The 18,338-nt window shown below is 45.5% G+C and overlaps 1 protein-coding gene and 1 long non-coding RNA gene across 3 annotated transcripts in view; one reads left to right on the top strand and one right to left on the bottom strand.

Moving 5' to 3' along the window:
* LOC139226633 (myosin-16) overlaps nt 1-18,338 on the top strand; it is a 326,697-nt gene that overhangs the window by 236,054 nt on the left and 72,305 nt on the right. Inside the window, exons 8-11 of the mRNA XM_070857530.1 lie at nt 446-691; nt 4,143-4,260; nt 6,975-7,102; nt 11,281-11,477. Of these exons, the coding sequence (XP_070713631.1) occupies nt 446-691; nt 4,143-4,260; nt 6,975-7,102; nt 11,281-11,477 (689 nt within the window). The remainder of the gene's footprint in view (nt 1-445; nt 692-4,142; nt 4,261-6,974; nt 7,103-11,280; nt 11,478-18,338) is intronic.
* Nucleotides 3,491-18,083, bottom strand: LOC139226636 (uncharacterized). Of its 2 annotated transcripts, none has more exons than XR_011587299.1 (4): nt 17,883-18,083; nt 6,162-6,240; nt 5,510-5,720; nt 3,491-4,238 (listed from the first exon to the last, which is right to left on the bottom strand). It is a non-coding gene; the product is annotated as an uncharacterized lncRNA (long non-coding RNA). The 2 variants fall into 2 exon arrangements; XR_011587298.1 differs by lacking the exon at nt 17,883-18,083 and adding an exon at nt 16,536-16,845.

An 18,338-nucleotide genomic window follows, 5' to 3' on the forward strand; every position in this document is an offset into this window, starting at 1 on the left:
TCCTGCTCCTAGTTCTTATGTTAAACTAGTGGATTGTCTGTCTCCCTCTCACAATAACAACTTGCATTTATCATCATCATAGGCGGTCCCTCGAACGAGGATGACTTGCTTCCACACCAAAAGGGATGAGTTCACTGATGTTTCAATGGAGGACCTGATTTTCCAGTCCTGAACTCCAGGGGTGGAAGATGCCTGTGCGTGGGTTTTTTTAACATGTGGTGACCGTTGCACATCAGCCACCACATGGGCTTGACAGAGCTAGGTCTTTATCCAGTGTCATTTATATAGTGCCTTTAGCATAGTAAAATGTCTTGAGGCCCTTCACAGGTGCGTTATCAAACAGAAAAATATTTGCCGAACAGTGAAGGCGTGAAGTGAGTGTCACTGTAAGGCCAAGCCGTGATTCCTAAAGTCTAATTTTTTAATTGAAATCCTTCTCTTGGAGATGGAGATGAACAAGAAGCGGGAGTCGGAGCTGCTGCGACTGCGACGTGAGTTGGAGGAGGCCACCCTGCAGTCGGAGTCCACGGCCGCAGCCCTTCGCAAGAAGCACGGGGACACGGTGGGGGAAATAACCGAGCAGTACGAGAACCTGCAGAGGATCCGAGTGAAAACCGAGAAGGAAAAGCAAAGCATGAAACTGGAACTAGACAACATGACCCTCACCATCGACAGCCTCCAAAAAGCCAAGGTATTGCAGTTTCTTAACATTGGTTAAACATTTTTTAACTCCAAATATATATATTTTTACTGGTAGTAAAATAGTATAACTGACCTGCACTGATCATTCCCAATTAGCCATTGTTTTGTTTGAAGTGAATGTCAACACCACTGTGTCAGCCAATGAGGGGCGGGAATTTCAGCATTGAAAAAGAAAGGAAAGATTTGCATTTATATAGCGCCTTTCATGACCACTGGACGTCTCAAAGCGCTTTACAGGCAATTAAGTATTTTTTTCGACGTGTTGTCCCTGTTGTAATGTGAGAAACGCGGCAGCCAACTTGCACACAGCAAGCTCCCACAAACAGCAATGTGATAACGACCAGATAATTTGTTTTAGGGATATTGATTGAGGGATAAATATTGGCCCAGGACACCAGGGATAACTCCCCTGTTCTTCTTCGGAATAGTGCCAAGGGATCGTTTATGTCCACCTGAGAGAGCAGACGAGGATGCAGCCTGACCTGCTGAGTAGTTCCAGCATTTTCTGTTTATCTTTCAGATTTCCTGCATCCGCAGTACTTTGTCTTTCAATATATATCTGTTGGGTAAGGGTATCTAGGGATCTGGAACAAAAGCAGGTAAATGGAGTTGAGAAACAGGGCGGAACAGGCTCGAGGGGCTGAATGTCCTACTCGTGCTCCTTTGAGTTACTGCAAAGCAGTAATCTCATCATCATCATCATAGGCAGTCCCTCGGAATCGAGGAAGACTTGCTTCCACTCCTGAAGTGAGTTCTTTGGTGGCTGAACAGTCCAATATGAGAGCCACAGACCCTGTCACAGGTGGGACAGACATTTGTCGAGGGAAGGGGTGGGTGGGACTGGTTTGCCGCATGCTCCTTCTGCTGCCTGCATTTGACCTCTTCACGCTCTCGGCGTTGAGATTCAAAGAGCTCAACGCCCCCCCGGATGCACTTTTTCCACCTAGGGTGGTCTTCAACCAGGGACTCCCAGGTGTCAGTGGTGATGTCACACATTATCAGGGAGGCTTTGAGGGTGTCCTTGTAACATTTCCACTGCCCACCTTTGGCTTGTTTGCCGTGAAAGAGCTCCGCACAGAGCATTTGCTTAGGGAGTCTCGTGTCTGGTATGCAAACTATGTGGCCTGCCCAGCGAAGCTAATCGAGTGCGGTTAGTGCTTCGATGCTGGGGATGTTAGCCTGAATGAGGACACTGATGTTGGTGCGTCTGTCCTCCCAGGGGATTTGCAGCATCTTGCGGAGACATCGTTAGTGAGAGATCTCCAGCGACTTGAGGTGTCTTCGGTAAATCGTCCATGCCTCTGATCCATACAGGAGGGCGGGTATTACTACAGCCCTGTAGACCATGAGCTTGGATATAGTCGATGTATTCACCAAGGCATATGAAAGCATGGGCCTTATGCTTAACATCCCATGTCAGTAATCTAATAGTAAAGTTCAAAGGACATTATAAAAGTCAAGAGTAAATGATTAGCGGTTTGTATCTCATGTGAGCTTCAGCTTCAGATTAATACTTTCAAGTCAGGGTATAATTTTTTTTTTATTAAGTAGCATATATGCAGGTAACATTATTCCTTGCTACACGCAGTTCAGTGAAACCTTCCAAATCACATATTAAGACAGCAGTTCAAGTAAACTCTTGTGACTCAGGGCTCTCCCCGATGGCTTCAGGGTAAATAGACTGCCTGGTGTGAAACTGAGTCTTGTAACCAAGAAACTCTCGGGTTGGACCATTTTGGCCAGTCGGGGGGACGAGGAGATTGGCGGGGGAGGCAACAGTTGGACAGCACTTGTGACCTGGAGGGAAAAGTTTAAAAAATCAGCCTGGGTGCTTGCCAATGTTCCCTTTAAGCTGTGCGGCCGCTCTCTGGACCTCCTGCGCAGCCAGCTTTTTAGTGCGAAAAGCCGAGCAGGCGCGGTATTTTGAATGGGCCGCGCTATGCCCCTTAAAGGGGCCACGCACCCAAAGAAAAAATTAACGGGAACATTGGTGCCTGCTCCCAATCACTATTCAGCTACTTTTGCTAGAAAGTGCATGTGTGTGGATGTAAACAGGGCTAGTTATGATTCACCCTCTCCTTGCCTTAATGCCCTCATGGTTGAATTGCCCCTCTATTCATTGTCTCGGTTCACATATGGAGAATAGTCACTTGGGTGAGGTACCAGAGGGCACTTGGTGACTGTGGAACTCTATCATATTCTGAGTCACATCATTCAGGATAGGAAGAGAGAAAATCAGAGTGAAAGAAATATATGGTGTGAGGGAAAATGAAAAAGAGGAGATTGAAATGTAAACATTTATTATATGGGAGGGAGGGAGCTACTTAAAAAAAAAAAAAAAAAACCTCTTCAAGACAACCTCTTCTTCATGTCATTCAAATTTGTCAATGTTTAACAAGTTAAAACTGGTAATTGCCTCATTGCTAACAGCTAACCTCAGGTCAGTACCTCACAGCCCCTGTCAGTGGCAGATCGTCCAGTATAATGGAGCCCCCCCTCGTGCCCCATCGCGGAGCCCCCCCCACCATGCCCCACCGCGGAGCCCCGTGCCCCACCGCGGAGCCAGCCCCTCCCCCGTGCCCCACCGCGGAGCCCCGCCCCACCGCGGAGCCCCCCCCCCGTGCCCCACCGCGGAGCCCCCCCCCCGTGCCCCACCGCAGAGCCCCCCCCCCGTGCCCCACCTCGGAGCCCCCCCCCCCCGTGCCCCACCGCGGAGCCCCCCCCGTGCCCCACCGCGGAGCCCCCCCCGTGCCCCACAGCGGAGCCACCCCTGGCCCCACTGTGGTACATCGGGTCCCAATGGAGGCCTTGGAATGGGATCTCCTGATTTAGGAAGTCCCTGCCTCCACCTTTACTCCCCTTCTACCATTGACACTGTAGGAGTGAACTGGGACTCGGCTCCCATCATGCCACACAGGAAACGTACTCTTGAGTTGTCACCCGACATGTCTAGGTCCTTGGCTGAGTTTGAGCTGATGCAGCCGAGTGATGCACCTTAACACTTCATAATTTGAAGGCTAGATTTTTTTATATCATGCACAAGATTAAATTATCTACAAGAAGATAAATGATAGCTGATTCTTCGAAAGTGCCAGTCAGAAAAGATCAATTTTCCACCCATTAACATTAAGATTCACACAGGTGCAAAAAAGGTGCTGTTTTTAGATAAAATTTCAAACATGTCATTGGGCATTTGGATATACTGTCATCATCATCATCATCTGTACCAGACCCTGGAGTACGAACACAGAATATGGGAGGAAGAGTGTTCCTCCTTCAGCACTGAAATTTCTCTCCTTAGTGCCGAAATTCACCAGGAATATCAGTTTACATGTCTTCTCTGTCTTGAATATCACTGTGTGGTGGTTATTGGCCACTGTAGATGCTGCAAGCTAACTCTATCCAGTCCCTGATCTTTTGTGATGTTCTTCTCCAACCAGGTGGCCAACGATGCACAGATCCGAAAGTTGGAAGACTTGCTGTCGGAAGCCACTTCCAGAAATGAAGAGATGCAGCGGTCACTCACTGAGCAGAACCTTAACAAAACAAGATTGGCAGGTATGGATGAAGGAAGTATGTATTACACAGATACAGAGTTCATTTTGTTCGGGCAGCGTTTCATTGGACAAGTTAGTGGTCTGTCCTTTTTGCTTTTGCTGCACAATATTATACAAACATAACCGACAAATAAAGACCCTCTAGTCCATCCAGCCTGTCCCACACAATTGTGATACCTTGTGTATCGCAATATATTCACTCTTCACCAGTGTTCCCTGTAAGCTGTGCTTTGCTCTCGCAGCCTGTTTCTTTCAATGCACCTTTAAATTTCTGCGCATGCGCGGAATCCTTCACCGACGCATCTAGATGGTTGAAACTAGTCCAGGTGATCACTCTGTACCTGAAACTCTGAAGTACCTACCTTTTGTAAGAGATGATGTCTGCCCCAACCAGAAACAGATCCAGCTTTCGCTTGGTTGAGCCTATTAAATATTTTGGGATAGAGTTTCCGCTTTGGGCACAATCGGGAAATTGCACTTGAAATTGCGCTGGTTAGATTACATTTCAGGTTTCCGATAAAACTCAGTTGCATAATCACAAATCTTCCATGAACCAGCGCAATCAGGCAGCGTAATGGAACGTAATTATTGATTTTTCTTTCTTTCTGGTAAAAAGTATTCCTTGATATATTTAAGAGTGGTAACCTGCTACAGTTTTGTTAATACAGCTGAGAATGGGTTTATCACCAAAAATAAGCATTTTTTAAATAAAAGTGTCCATTCCTCCACCTGTGAGTATCCTGATTTAAAATCACTGAAAATGACTTTTAAAAAAGAACTAGTCTGAACCATTTAATAGTTGCATTTTAGTAAGTTTCTTAGTAAATAATTATATTTCTGATATGAAAAAACATTGAGAAAGTGCCCACTAGTGCCTGTGTGTCTAAGAAAATTAGCGCATTTTGAAGAGTTTTCCGAGTCAGTGCAATCTACAGAATCTCGCAATTTTAATCAGGGGCATGGCCAGTTTTGTGGGCGGGGCCTGGTTTGAGCGAATTGAATAAAAGATCGCAGAAAACATGAACGTAAGTGTTGGACGCAAGTCACTTGCGTTTAACATTCCGCCATATTTTGCGGATTGCACTGATATTACCAGCCTAAACAAACAGAAACTCTACCCCACTATCTTCAACAAATCGAATAGCTTTGGTGGTGTTTAGGAGCAATATTAAATTGGGTATCTGTTACCACCTTTGTGTCACAATGCAAAAGAGGTAGTGGGTACAGGAGCTATGAATCTGACTGCTCACCTCTTCATTTTATCTCAACAACTTCGGTACGCCAAATATATTGGACTTTTCTCAGCTTGCTGTGTCACTTAACTGCCCAGTCTCCATCTGGGCTCATCCTCTGCCAAGTCCTGGCCTAGAATTATTGGATTTGGTATTCAGTTTACATCGTGTACTGTGTTTCATTTGCCGTCGAATCTTGGCCTGGCATATATTTGGCACTGGCCTCAGCCTGGAATCAAAGAACAGCAATGAGCAATACTAGTATTTTTTTCCTTTGGGGTGCAATTTTAATACACGTTGAGCATCCCTTATCCGGAACCTTCGGGACCTGGCCTGTTCTAGATAAGGGATTTTTCCAGACGAGGGGTGGTTACGTTAAATTGAATGGTACAGGTACTGGGCAAGGGGATATCGGGGCTGGCTGGCTTGGGGCTTGGAGTGCGGTAGAGAGATCATGGGGGAGGGGGGGGTGGGGGCACGGTGAATCGCGGAGTCAGGCCAGCGATTGTGTGAGTCGACAGCAAGGAAGGACTTCAATTTGTTCATATCAGAGTTCTGTGTTTGCGCCACCGGTGACCGGGAATGGTTCTGGATAAGGGATGTTCAACCTGTACTTGAAATTCATGCATCCGAAATGAAACTACAAATCACAAACATATAAATGTTGTACCTCATTTCATGTCACAATGTTGTTCTCACCTCCAATGTATCCCGAATATACTGCAAATACACAGCAAGCCAGTGAGCGTCTGAAAAGCGAAAAGATGATTTAATGTTTCCAGTATATACCCCTCATCAGAACTAAAAACTAAAAGGTGAGCGGGCAATTTAACAAAGTTGGAAAATATAGAGGAAAAGAAAAAAGAGGGGAAAGAAACCACAAAGAATCTAGAACTAGGGGGCATAGTCTCAGAATAAGGGCTCACCCATTTAAAATGGAAATGAGGAAGCATTTCTTCTCAGAGGGTTGTGAATCTTTGGAATTCTCTATCCCAGAGAGCTGTAGACCCAGAGAGGGTCATTGAATATATTTAAGGTGGAGATAGACAGATTTTTGAAGGATAAGGGAGTCAAAGGTTATGAGAAGTGGAGTTGAGGCCAAGATTTGATCAGCCATGATCTTCTTAAATGATGGAGCAGGCTCGAGGGGCCAGATGACCTACTCCTGCTCCTTTTTCTTATGTTCTTATGTAAGATTCCAATCCTGGGTTCCAATTAATGGGTTCAATGACCTACAAATTGCTTAATAGGAAACTGTTAAGATGATATAAAAGGCCACCTCAGTGAGGCAATGGAAAGGACAAAACAATGTGCTAAGATGATGAAAAGACCTGAGAGAAGCCCAGATAAATGAAAAAAGGCAAATAAATGGAGGAAATTAGAGACGAAGAGGATAAAGAAAATCCTGCAAACGGCAGAGAGAGTTCATTAGTTGACTTCATGTTCTTTTGATTGTAATTCTAAACAATATTTATTGTTTCAGCTGAAAATAATGACTTGACTCGCCAGCTGGAGGAGGCAGAGAGTAAAGTCGGCCAACTTAGCAGGTCAAGAATCATTCTGACATCACAAGTTGAAGACTTGAAAAGGCAAATTGATGAAGAATCGAAGGTAATTTATGGTTCATGAGTAATCTGAGGTTTTTGAAGACCACTATTTAGTCCTATATCTCTATTCTTGATCAAATCAGTGATCACAACCAACTTTTCCTATATTTCTGGATGATTCTTTCCAGTGTGCTTCCACTCTGTTCCCAGGAGTCTGAAAATACTCAAGTGTGGAATCAGTAAGATGTCGGTGAGATTCTGCTTAGTACTGAGGTAGACTATAGTTCTGCTGGAGTTAAGATCATTGCTCCTCCGTAATTTCTAAGTGTCATTTCTACATAACACCCCAAAATTACTACTTTGGTAAGAAGTAGTTGCAGCTACAATGGAAGATGCAGATGTTTCTGCACTGTGTCTAACACATTCCATAATGTTATTATATAGAGACAGAGCAACCTGCTTGACTTATGATACTAATGAGGTAAGATAACACATTCTTTGTTGTTTCTCCCTGTAGGTTACCATTTTTTTGTAATATTTTCCCTTTTTTTGTACATCAGTTTTCCATGTAAAATACAGGAATTCCACTAGCTATGGTAGTGCTATATTTAAAACAGTATTTTTAGAGCAAACATGATATTTTTCAGGACACCTTATGATCTCTTGAAGGAAATATTGTCCAATTAGTACTGTGCGGGCATTAGATTAGTTGTGAGCTATGAATTGAGAATATCTCAAGCTATGTTGCCTGAGGACTTGAATCTCTCAGTTATGGTATAGAGTCTCTTTGGAAAGTGGCTGTGATTGGAGGATATAGATTTCTATGGCAGAATTAGCTAGATGAACTGAATATCCACCCTTATCTGTACTGATCTTTGTACATTGAGTTTTCTCCCAATGCTGATTCAATCTCTTCATACTTTGCATTGGATTAAACCCAAACTATGATGAACAGATTTAATTCCTTGGTCTCACTCCCGTCGGGAAAGCCATGCCCAAAGGGACAGCATTGTAGCCCATATTCTCTGGCTTTCACTGTTGTCATGGTTCCTCTCCAGGCTGCTCAAACCTTCCATTCTACTAACTCTAGATCACTGCTTGTACTGCACTCAACCCTCGGAGGCCAATATACAGTCATCACATCCCAATCCCCAGGGAATTCTCTCCCCAAACCACTTTGCCTCAGAACTCCCTTCAGAAGCCTCCTTAAAAACTCCCCCTTTAACCATGCTGACAATCTCTTTCCCTGCACGTGATTTTATCTTTTCCTATTCAGTGTTCACCTTTTACGCCATGTTAAGCACTCAAGGACATCAGCCCAGAGCGTCCTTAAAGATGCGTCACACTTCTGGCCTCTGGATTATTAAAATATTTCTGGTAGGCTCCCCAGCCTCTAGATAGGAGTCCGCCAGAAAGTGGGGATGGGGGAGTTAAATTTTGTGCCACAGCATTGCAAATGATTGGCCAGGCTTACCAGCTTTAAGAATAACAACACTGGCTGCAGAGCTGAACAGGTACCCAGACATCCAGCATTGCTATGGGTTAAAGGACGACAATGGGCCGTGAATTGCGACATCTCCAGGTGCATACGATGTGCGCACGTGCCCGAAGAGGCCCCACAAGTTTCGAGTTTAGACGTTCAGTCATTTGAATATCAATTCAATACACCCTCATCACATCCGTCCGTGCCGTCGCTAAAAGCATGGCCGCGGGCGGGCCCTTATCAAAGGACGAATGCATTATTACCCGTCATTGAAAACCGATGGGTGTGAAAATAGGCGGGACATATCCCTATCCCAATTTTGTGCCCTTGCCTGCCCCAGTTGTGATCAGAAATCAGTAGGAACAATAAAGCTCCCAGCCACTTTCTTTTACATATTTGAGTTGCGGGGGCTTGAATTCATTAGCGCCCAAACTGAGCCCGATTCCAGCAGGGCGCAGCGATGGTGCGCCACAGTGGGGAGGTCTGAGGACCGAGCTAAATTCATCCTTGGGCCTCATAGTTCAAAAATTCAGGCACGCTTCGGGCGCCCTGATGCAGCTCGCCTGTCAGGACCTTAACAACATCACCGCGCGCCGAAGCCCGTGGGTTAGTCTGCAAGGGGAGGTGGGGGCACGTAATCAGGAGGGAGCAAGCGGAGGTGGGGGCAGGTAATTGGGAGGGGGCAAGGGGAGGTGGGGGCAGGTAATTGGGAGGGGGCAAGGGGAGGTGAGGGCAGGTAATTGGGAGGGGCCAAGTGAAGGTGGGGGCAGATAATCGGGAGGGGGCATGGGGAGGTGGGGGCAGGTAATTGGGAGGGGGCAAGGGGAGGTGAGGGCAGGTAATCAGGAGGGAGCAAGGGGAGGTGGGGGCAGGTAATCAGGAGGGAGCAAGGGGAGGTGGGGGCAGGTAATTGGGAGGGGGCAAGGGGAGGTGAGGGCAGGTAATTGGGAGGGGCCAAGGGAAGGTGGGGGCAGGTAATCGGGAGGGGGCATGGGGAGGTGGGGGCAGGTAATTGGGAGGGGGCAAGGGGAGGTGAGGGCAGGTAATCGGGAGTGAGCAAGGGGAGGTGGGGGCAGGTAATTGGGAGGGGGCAAGGGGAGGTGAGGGCAGGTAATTGGGAGGGAGCAAGGGGAGGTGGGGGCAGGTAATTGGGAGGGGGCAAGGGGAGGTGAGGGCAGGTAATTGGGAGGGGGCAAGGGGAGGTGAGGGCAGGTAATTGGGAGGGGGAGGGGGCAAGGGGAGGTGAGGGCAGGTAATTGGGAGGGGGCAAGGGGAGGTGAGGGCAGGTAATTGGGAGGGGGCAAGGGGAGGTGAGGGCAGGTAATCGGGAGGGGGCAAGGGGAGGTGGGGCAGGTAATTGGGAGGGGGCAAGGGGAGGTGGGGGCAGGTAACCGGGAGGGGGCAAGGGTGGACTGGCAGCGGCCCATGATAGGGCTGTGGAGCCTGGAAGACCACTCCTGCTCCTTCCAACTCTACAAATGCCATATCCTTGGAGCGGTGTCTTTAAAGTTTGCTGGTAAGGCTGCTCAAGACCCAGAAACACCAGTCAGAGCTTGCTCATCGCAAGTTCCAACTAGGACAAACAAACCTAATAATACGGGTCTGAAATGGGCCATTGAGCCTTATTTAAGGCACCTGTCTGGGTCGTCTACGACGGGTGCACGACCAATTTAGCAGTGGCCAGAACTCCTGAGCAGCTTGGGCTCAGGCCTCTGCCCTCCTAAATCGCTTATCATTGCGCCCATTTTGGGCCCATAAAATGGGTGCGACAATATTAAATTTACTTGCCATGGTTAACGATTGGAAAGCAAAGTCAGCAGTGTGTTGTCTGTTGCTGATATTTGAAAAGCCCTTTGATTTAATACACGTTGGGGTGAATGTTAATTTTTTAGCACTCTGGTACAGCGCTTTGCATGCCAGGAATGTGTATCAGGAATTAAGGCATGCTCCCCACATTATTTTCCATCGTTAATTTTAATGGATGGAAAATAAGGGGGAAGGGTGCGTGCCGAAATTCTCAATCTGTGCTCCAGTGCCTGAAGCTCTGCAGCGAGAGCACCAAAGTCTGAACTTCCCCACGATGTTTATTGCAGCAAATTGGAGCCAAATCTCGTGTTGGTTACGACTCGTTTCTTTTTAATAACAATGTATTAAGCTCTTTAGAGAGACAAACTTTTATTCCATATGCCTGGTCCAAGTTTAAATCCAATTCCCACAAATGAAAGGACTGCGTTCCAATGTACTTTACTAAGCAGCTTAACAGGTTGGAGGTAAAAGAGTTGGGAACTGGACGTGCCAGGGCCAACAGAGCTAATACTTAAAAGGGCAGAAATTGCACGACTCTGCACTGTTGCTGGCACAGACCCTTGCTGAGCACGGAGACAAAGCACAGAAATGGCACTTACAGTATTGGAGCCCTACCTCATTCCAGCTGATGGTGGAGCCTTGGCATTCCTGCCCTGAATTGTCATGAGTTTTTATTGCCTTATGCTATGGTGTTCTTTTTCGCATCCAACATTTTTTAAACATTGCCAATAAATCATTTCCTTCAAACAATGAAGGTAGTTTAATCGATGCTGCAATTCGATTGAGACTAATACTGTGGAGCCTAAATCATTACTAAACTATGTCATTCTGGCAAAAGCTACACGTTCGAAGCTTGTGATTTTAAAAATCGAATCCGCAGTGGATTGTAAAAATATGATGTTGGTCTTCTATGTGTAAGTATTTGATCTTAATATTGCTGCTTGTTGTTTCAGTTGAAGAGCACCATGGCTATAAGTGTCTCGAGTGCCAAGCATGCCAATGAGCTGCTGAAGGAGCAGGTCGAGGAGGAGCAGGAGAGTAAATCTGAACTGCAGAGGCTCATTTCCAAACTAAACAGCGAGGTCACCCACTGGCGGACACGCTACGAAACCGACGCTATTCAGAGAACTGATGAGCTGGAAGAGTCCAAGTAAGCAATGTGGTTTGTTATCAGATATCCTGAACTGAGCTTAGCCCAAGGGGCAGGTTTTATAGTCTCTTCGGTATAGAGTAATAAAGGACATTCAATAAAATTAAATGTGTCATTGACAACAATCTCCTTGTTCAGAAAAGAAACTTGTCTCAAAATTGTCCATCTCAACTGCCCTCCCTGCTCATTTCCGATACCTGCAGCTCACTAATGCATTGTTTTTTTTCAGGATTCACTGAGCTATGTCTTATAATATGCACCAATTGCACTTTTAAAAATAGCTTATTGTCTATTGCTGCCATTTCTCCCCTCCAGGACAGATGCAAATGGCTTTAATGGAGCTACAAAACACAAACGCAGCCTAACTAATACAAAAGCAAAATACTGCGGATGCTGGAATCTGAAATAAAAACAGAAAATGCTGGAAATCCCAGCGGGTCAGGCAGCATCTGTGGAGAAAAACAGAGTTAATGTTTCGGGTCGACAGCCCTTCATCAGAACTGACCAATTAACACCTTTTGAACTGGGGGAAGTCCAGGAATGATGATCCTTGCCATTTTTTTAACAGAGGAACCCATTTTACCCGCAGTGACTTTATAAGTAGCGTCCTTCAAGACTCTGAGTATTGTGTTGTGCTAAATTCATGGTAGTGGAGCAGCTTGAGGTTTTGAGGGAAGAACAAATTAATAAACTGAGTTTTGAAATGTTAAGCTGGATGGTTGAAGGAGAAGCTGAACATCCGATCACTGAATGAAGCTTTAAGAATGTTGTTTATATAGTCTGCATTCAATGCTCATCTGTTAGAACACATGTTCAAGGAGCATTTAACCCACTTAAATTGGTGATCAGTGGATAGGATTGTTTATTTTTAATTTTTTTTTTTAAGTGAATGAGATCTTCGATTCAAATGCAACCTTAGATTTGAGTGTCACCTTGACGCTGTGACTCATGTAACCTGAGGTGGCACAGCAAACAACGGTGGCATTTCAACCTTAAACAAAGGAGACCACAAAGGTATGAAGGCAGAGTTAGCTCAAGTGGACTGGGGAAATAGATTAAAGTGTGGGACGGTTGATGAGCAGTGACAGACATTTAAGGAGATATTTCATAACTCTCAACAAAAATATATTCCAATGAGAAGGAAAGACTAAGAGAAGGGCTAACCGTCCGTGGCTAACTAAGGAAATAAAAGGTGGTATCAAAGTGAAAACGGGGCATACAAAGTAGCCAAGACTAGTGGGAGGCCAGAGGATTGGAAAACCTTTAAAAGCCAGCAAAGAACGACTAAAACAATAATAGAGGGAAGATAGATTATGAAAGCAAACTAGCACAGAAAATAAAAACAGATAGTAAGAGTTTCTACAGGTACATAAAAAGGAAAAGAGTGGCTGTAATAAATGTTGCTCCCTTAGAGGATGAGACTGGGCAATTAATAATGGGAAACAGGGAAATGGCAGAAACTTTGAACAAATATTTTGTATCGGTCTTCACCGTAGAAGACACTGAAAACATCCCAATAATGGATAGTCAAGGGGCTGTAGGGAGGGAGGAACTTAATACCATCACTATCATTAAAAAGTAGCACAGTTGACTGTCCAAAATCCGGAATTCCCGAATGTTCCGAAATCCAGACTCCGGACCGATTGGTGGCAGGTTTGTAAGGAATCCATAAAATGTTCCGGAATCCAGACCCTGCCGACCTCGAGATCCCGCCGCTGCCCGACCTCGGGCCTCGCCTCACCGCCACTGCCCTTACCTCGAGGCTCCTTGTCAGTCCGCCCGAACACCTCCTCCACGATGGAGCCGCCTGAGCAGCTCCTCCTCGGTGGGGCCTGTTCGACCAGCTCCTCCTCGGCGGGCCGCACCTGAACTCTTCCTTGGTGGCGGGGCCCCGCCCGATGACCTCATCGCCCGGTGAGAGCACCACCCCCGATGACCACCACAACCGCCCTCCCCCCCCCGCCCCCCACATCTCCGACGATCTCATTGCCCGGTGAGAGCACCACCCCCGACGACCACCACAACCCCCCCACCCCCGACGACCTCATTGCCTGGCGAGCACTAGCCCCCCACCCCGACGTTCCGAAATCTGAAAATACCTGAACCTGGGCTCGGGTGTTTCCGGATTCGTGATGTCAGAAAGACGTTCCAGTTTTTGCGCTTTGCCGGATTTTGGAACGGCCTCGGTCCCGAGGGATCCGGATTCAGGGTGCTGAACCTGTAGTCGGTAAAATAATGGGACTAAAGGCGGACAAGTCCCCTGGACCTGATGGCTTACATCCGAGGGTCTTAAAAGAATTGGCTGCAGAGATAATGGATTCATTGGTTGTAATCTATCAAAATTCCCTGGATTCTGGGGAGGTCCCAGCGGATTGGAAAACTGCAAATGTAATGTCCCTATTTAAAAAAGGAGGGAGACAGAAAGCAGGAAATTATAAACTTTAGACTAACATCTGTCATTGGGAAAATGCTGGAGTCCATTATTAAGGAAGAAGTAGCAGGATATTTGGTAAAGTGTGATTCAATCAAGCAGAGTCAACATGGTTTCATGAAAGGGAAATCATGTTTGACAAATTTGCTGGAGTTCTTTGAGGAGGTAACAAGCAGGGAGAATAAGAGGAAACCAGTGGTTGTGGTGTATTTTGATTTCCAGAAGGCATTCGACAAGGTGCCACATAAAAGGTTTACTGCACAAGATAAAAGTTCACGGGTTGGGGGTAATATATTAGCATGGATAGAGGATTGGCTAACTAACAGAAAACAGAGATTCAGGATAAATGGGTCATTTTCCGTTTGGCAAACAGTAACTAGTGGGGTGCCGCAGGGATCGGTGCTGGGGCCTCAACTATTTACAATCTATATTAATGACTTGGATGAAGGGACCGAGTGTAATGTAGCCAAGTTTGCTGTTGATACAAAGATGGGTGGGAGAGCAAATTGTGAGGAGGACACAAGAAATCTACAAAGGAATATAGACAGGCTAAGTGAATGGGTAAAGATTTGGCAGATGGAGTATAATTTGGGAAAATGTGAGGTTATCCACTTTAGCAGAAAAAATAGAAAACCAAATGATAATTTAAATGGAGAAAAATTGCAAAGTGCTGCAGTACAGAGGGATGCTCTCGAACAGAACCTTCCAAACATGGTGTCGAATCTAAACTCATTTGAGGTTCATCCTGAGGAACGTTGTCCATTATCAGTACACCTCCCTATGCTCAGAATAAGGGGCCGCCCATTTAAAACTGAGATGAGGAGGAATTTCTTCTCTGAGGGTTGTAAATCTGTGGAATTCTCTACCCCAGAGAGCTGTGGAGGCTGGGTCATTGAATATATTTAAGGTGGAGATAGGCAGATTTTTGCGCGATAAGGGAGTAAAGAGTTATGGGGAGCGGGCAGGGAAGTGGAGTTGAGGCCAGGATCAGATCAGCCATGATCTTATTAAATGGTGGAGCAGGCTCGAGGGGCCAAATGGCCTACTCCTGCTCCTATTTCTTATGTTCTTATGAACTCTAGAATTTGTAACGTGATGACTACTGTGATATTTTCACAGAGCACAAGCACACACAGCTTCCTAACATGGCAGGCAGCTCTGTCAGAAGCCTCCGGAATCTGCCTGGTTCTGTTTATTATAACTCTGCACTTGCATCTTTGTTTACTCTATCCTAAGTACTCCACTGAGTTTTTAAATAACTCACACTTACGAGCAGACACTCGTACTCTGTGCTTCTCTAGCCATTTGAGGACTTCATTCAATATGTTATGAATTTGCCTATTTGGTGCTGAAATTAGTATGTCATCCAAATAACATACTACCCCTTCAATACCTTGCAAAATCTGGTTCATTACCCCTTGGAATATGGCAGAGGCAGAAGACACTCCAAACGGTAGCCTATTAAATTGATATAGGCCTAAATGAGTATTTATAGTCAAACATGACTTGGACTCCTCATCTAATTCAAGCTGTAAGTAGGCATTCGTAAGATCCAGTTTTGAGAAGATCTGACCACCTATCAGTGTTGTGAACAAATCTTCTATATTCGGCAATGTATTGGGGACATTACTCTCTAGAACTTGGTTTACGGTTACTTTATAATCACCACACAATCTTACCTTACCCTCGGACTTAGGTACAACAGCAATGCGTGTAGCCCAATTACATCAATCTATCTTACAAATAACGTGACAAATAACTATTATCTGAATGGTGACAGATTAGGAAAAGGGCAGGTGCAAAGAGACCTGGGTGTCATGGTACATCAGTCATTGAAGGTTGGCATGCAGGTACAGCAGGCGGTTAAGAAAGCAAATGGCATGTTGGCCTTCATAGCGAGGGGATTTGAGTACAAGGGCAGGGAGGTGTTGCTACAATTGTACAAGGCCTTGGTGAGGCCACACCTGGAGTATTGTGTACAGTTTTGGTCTCCTACCCTGAGGAAGGACATTCTTGCTATTGAGGGAGTGCAGCGAAGGTTCACCAGACTGATTCCCGGGATGGCGGGACTGACCTATCAAGAAACCCTGGATCAACTGGGCTTGTATTCACTGGAGTTCAGAAGAATGAGAGGGGACCTCATAGAAACGTTTAAAATTCTGACGGGGTTAGACAGGTTAGATGCAGGAAGAATGTTCCCAATGTTGGGGAAGTCCAGAACCAGGGGACACAGTCTAAGGATAAGGGGGAAGCCATTTAGGACCGAGATGAGGAGGAATTTCTTCACCCAGAGAGTGGTGAACCTGTGGAATTCTCTACCACAGAAAGTTGTTGAGGCCAATTCACTAAATATATTCAAAAAGGAGTTAGATGAAGTCCTTACTACAAGGGGTATGGTGAGAAAGCAGGAATGGGGTACTGAAGTTGCATGTTCAGCCATGAACTCATTGAATGGCGGTGCAGGCTAGAAGTGCCGAATGGCCTACTCCTGCACCTATTTTCTATGTTTCTATGTTCTCAGTCTCTAGTCTTTTGAGTTCTTGCTCAACTTTCTCCTTGAGTGCATAAGGTACGGAACGTGGCTTGTAGTAAACTGATCAAGCGTCCTTCTGTACCCTGACATTCACCTTGAAGCCTTGGATCAAACTGCCCGTTTCACAGAACACCTTCGGGTACTTCTTGATAACCTCATCCGTTGATGAAAATCTCGCTTCCACACAGAAAATCTTACTCCAATCCAGCTTCAGTGAACTCAACCAATTTCTTCCTACTAAAGTAGGCTTGTCTCCTTTCACTACTATTAGAGGCAAGTTCTGAAATTGATCTTTATATTTCACCGGTACGGTGATACGACCTACCACAGGAATTTTCTCTCCCGAGTAGCCTCGCAACTTTATCTTGGATTTCTCCAATTGAAAATCATGCAATTTGTCACGATATAGTGACTCCGGTACTACACTCACGGATGCCCCCGTGTCAATTTCCATTGGTATCTTGAATCCCGCAACATCTATGTGGATTTTGATGCTTTCCGAATCGCTGTCTGTTAACCTCGTGCTCCTGATGACGTGTAACTCTAACATCTCCTCGTACTGTTGTTGTTCTTCCATGCTATGTAGTCCCTTGGGATTTCTACTCATAGCTTTGAAAACTGGTTTACCCTTCAGTCGGCATGCCTTCACAAGATGCCCAGTCTTTCTGCAGAAGAAACACTCTGCCTTCATGTTTGGACAACTTTGAGCAATGTGTTGTCCCAGGCACCTATAGCACGACTTCGATGCTCTGTTAGAATTTCCAGTTTCTGAGACTTTGGGCCCCCACCATCTTTTACTTTGAACCTGCAGGTGATTTAGCTCGGTTGACTGACGAGCGTAATTATTATTTAATTCTCGGGAATATTGTTCGGCCATGCCCATTGACCTCGCTGTCTGACAAGCAATCTCAAAAGTCAAGTCATCCGTTGTCAATAACTTCCTTCTGATCGCATCATTTTTCACCCCACAAACAAAACGATCTCGTAATGCTCAGTTTTGAAAGTTTCCAAAATTACAGTGCATCGATGGCTTTTTTAATGCTACGATGTAATCACTGATGCCTTCATCAATCTTTTGATTCCAAATCCCGAAATGATAGCTTTCAGCAATTTCTAACGGTTTGGGGTTATAGTGCTGCTCCAGCTTTGTTAAAATCTCTAAGCGTTGTGTCCTTTGGCTCGTCAGGCACAAGCAGATTTACAAGGGTTTCATACAATGCCGGACCCGCCTCCGATAAGAAGATCGCTTTCTTATGTTCCAACACAGCCCGGTTCTGGACTGCATTGTCTGGAACTTCGATTATGTTATTGCAGTAAAATACATTTCTAGCCGATCCACATATGCTTTAAAATGTTCCCAGTTGTGTCTATATTCCCCCAAATGACCGATTACACCTGCCATTTTAATCTCTAGCTATTCACACCGTGTGCTGTATTTTACCTCGGATTTTGTAGCTTTTTTCCAAAGACAGAAACTTCCAAAGTCTCTCTGTCGGCTGGTTGAATCCTTCCCCAACAAAATTTAAGCTTTAATTCATCTGAAAAATCCTATCTCGCCGCCAAATATGATATATTCACAGAGCACAAGCATACACAGCTTCCTAACATGGCTGGCAGCTCTGTCGGAAGCCTCCGGAATCTGCCTGGTTCTGTTTTTTATAACTCTGCAGTTGCAGTACACAATACGTCCACATCCACAGTGTGGAGCTACAAACATTACAAGCTTACAGACATTACAACCACATGTCATTTAAGTGCTGGATAACAACAGTGTTAACACCACTCTATTGATCTTTGGTTTCATACCAGTTTGTTGTACAACATTATAAAAGATGCACTTAAACCTGAAAGTTACAAATTCCCAAGTTTTCAGCACAGTAGTGCTTTTTAATCAGAA

The sequence above is a fragment of the Pristiophorus japonicus genome, chromosome 16 (assembly GCF_044704955.1).
Source record: "Pristiophorus japonicus isolate sPriJap1 chromosome 16, sPriJap1.hap1, whole genome shotgun sequence".
NCBI lineage: Eukaryota > Metazoa > Chordata > Chondrichthyes > Pristiophoridae > Pristiophorus > Pristiophorus japonicus.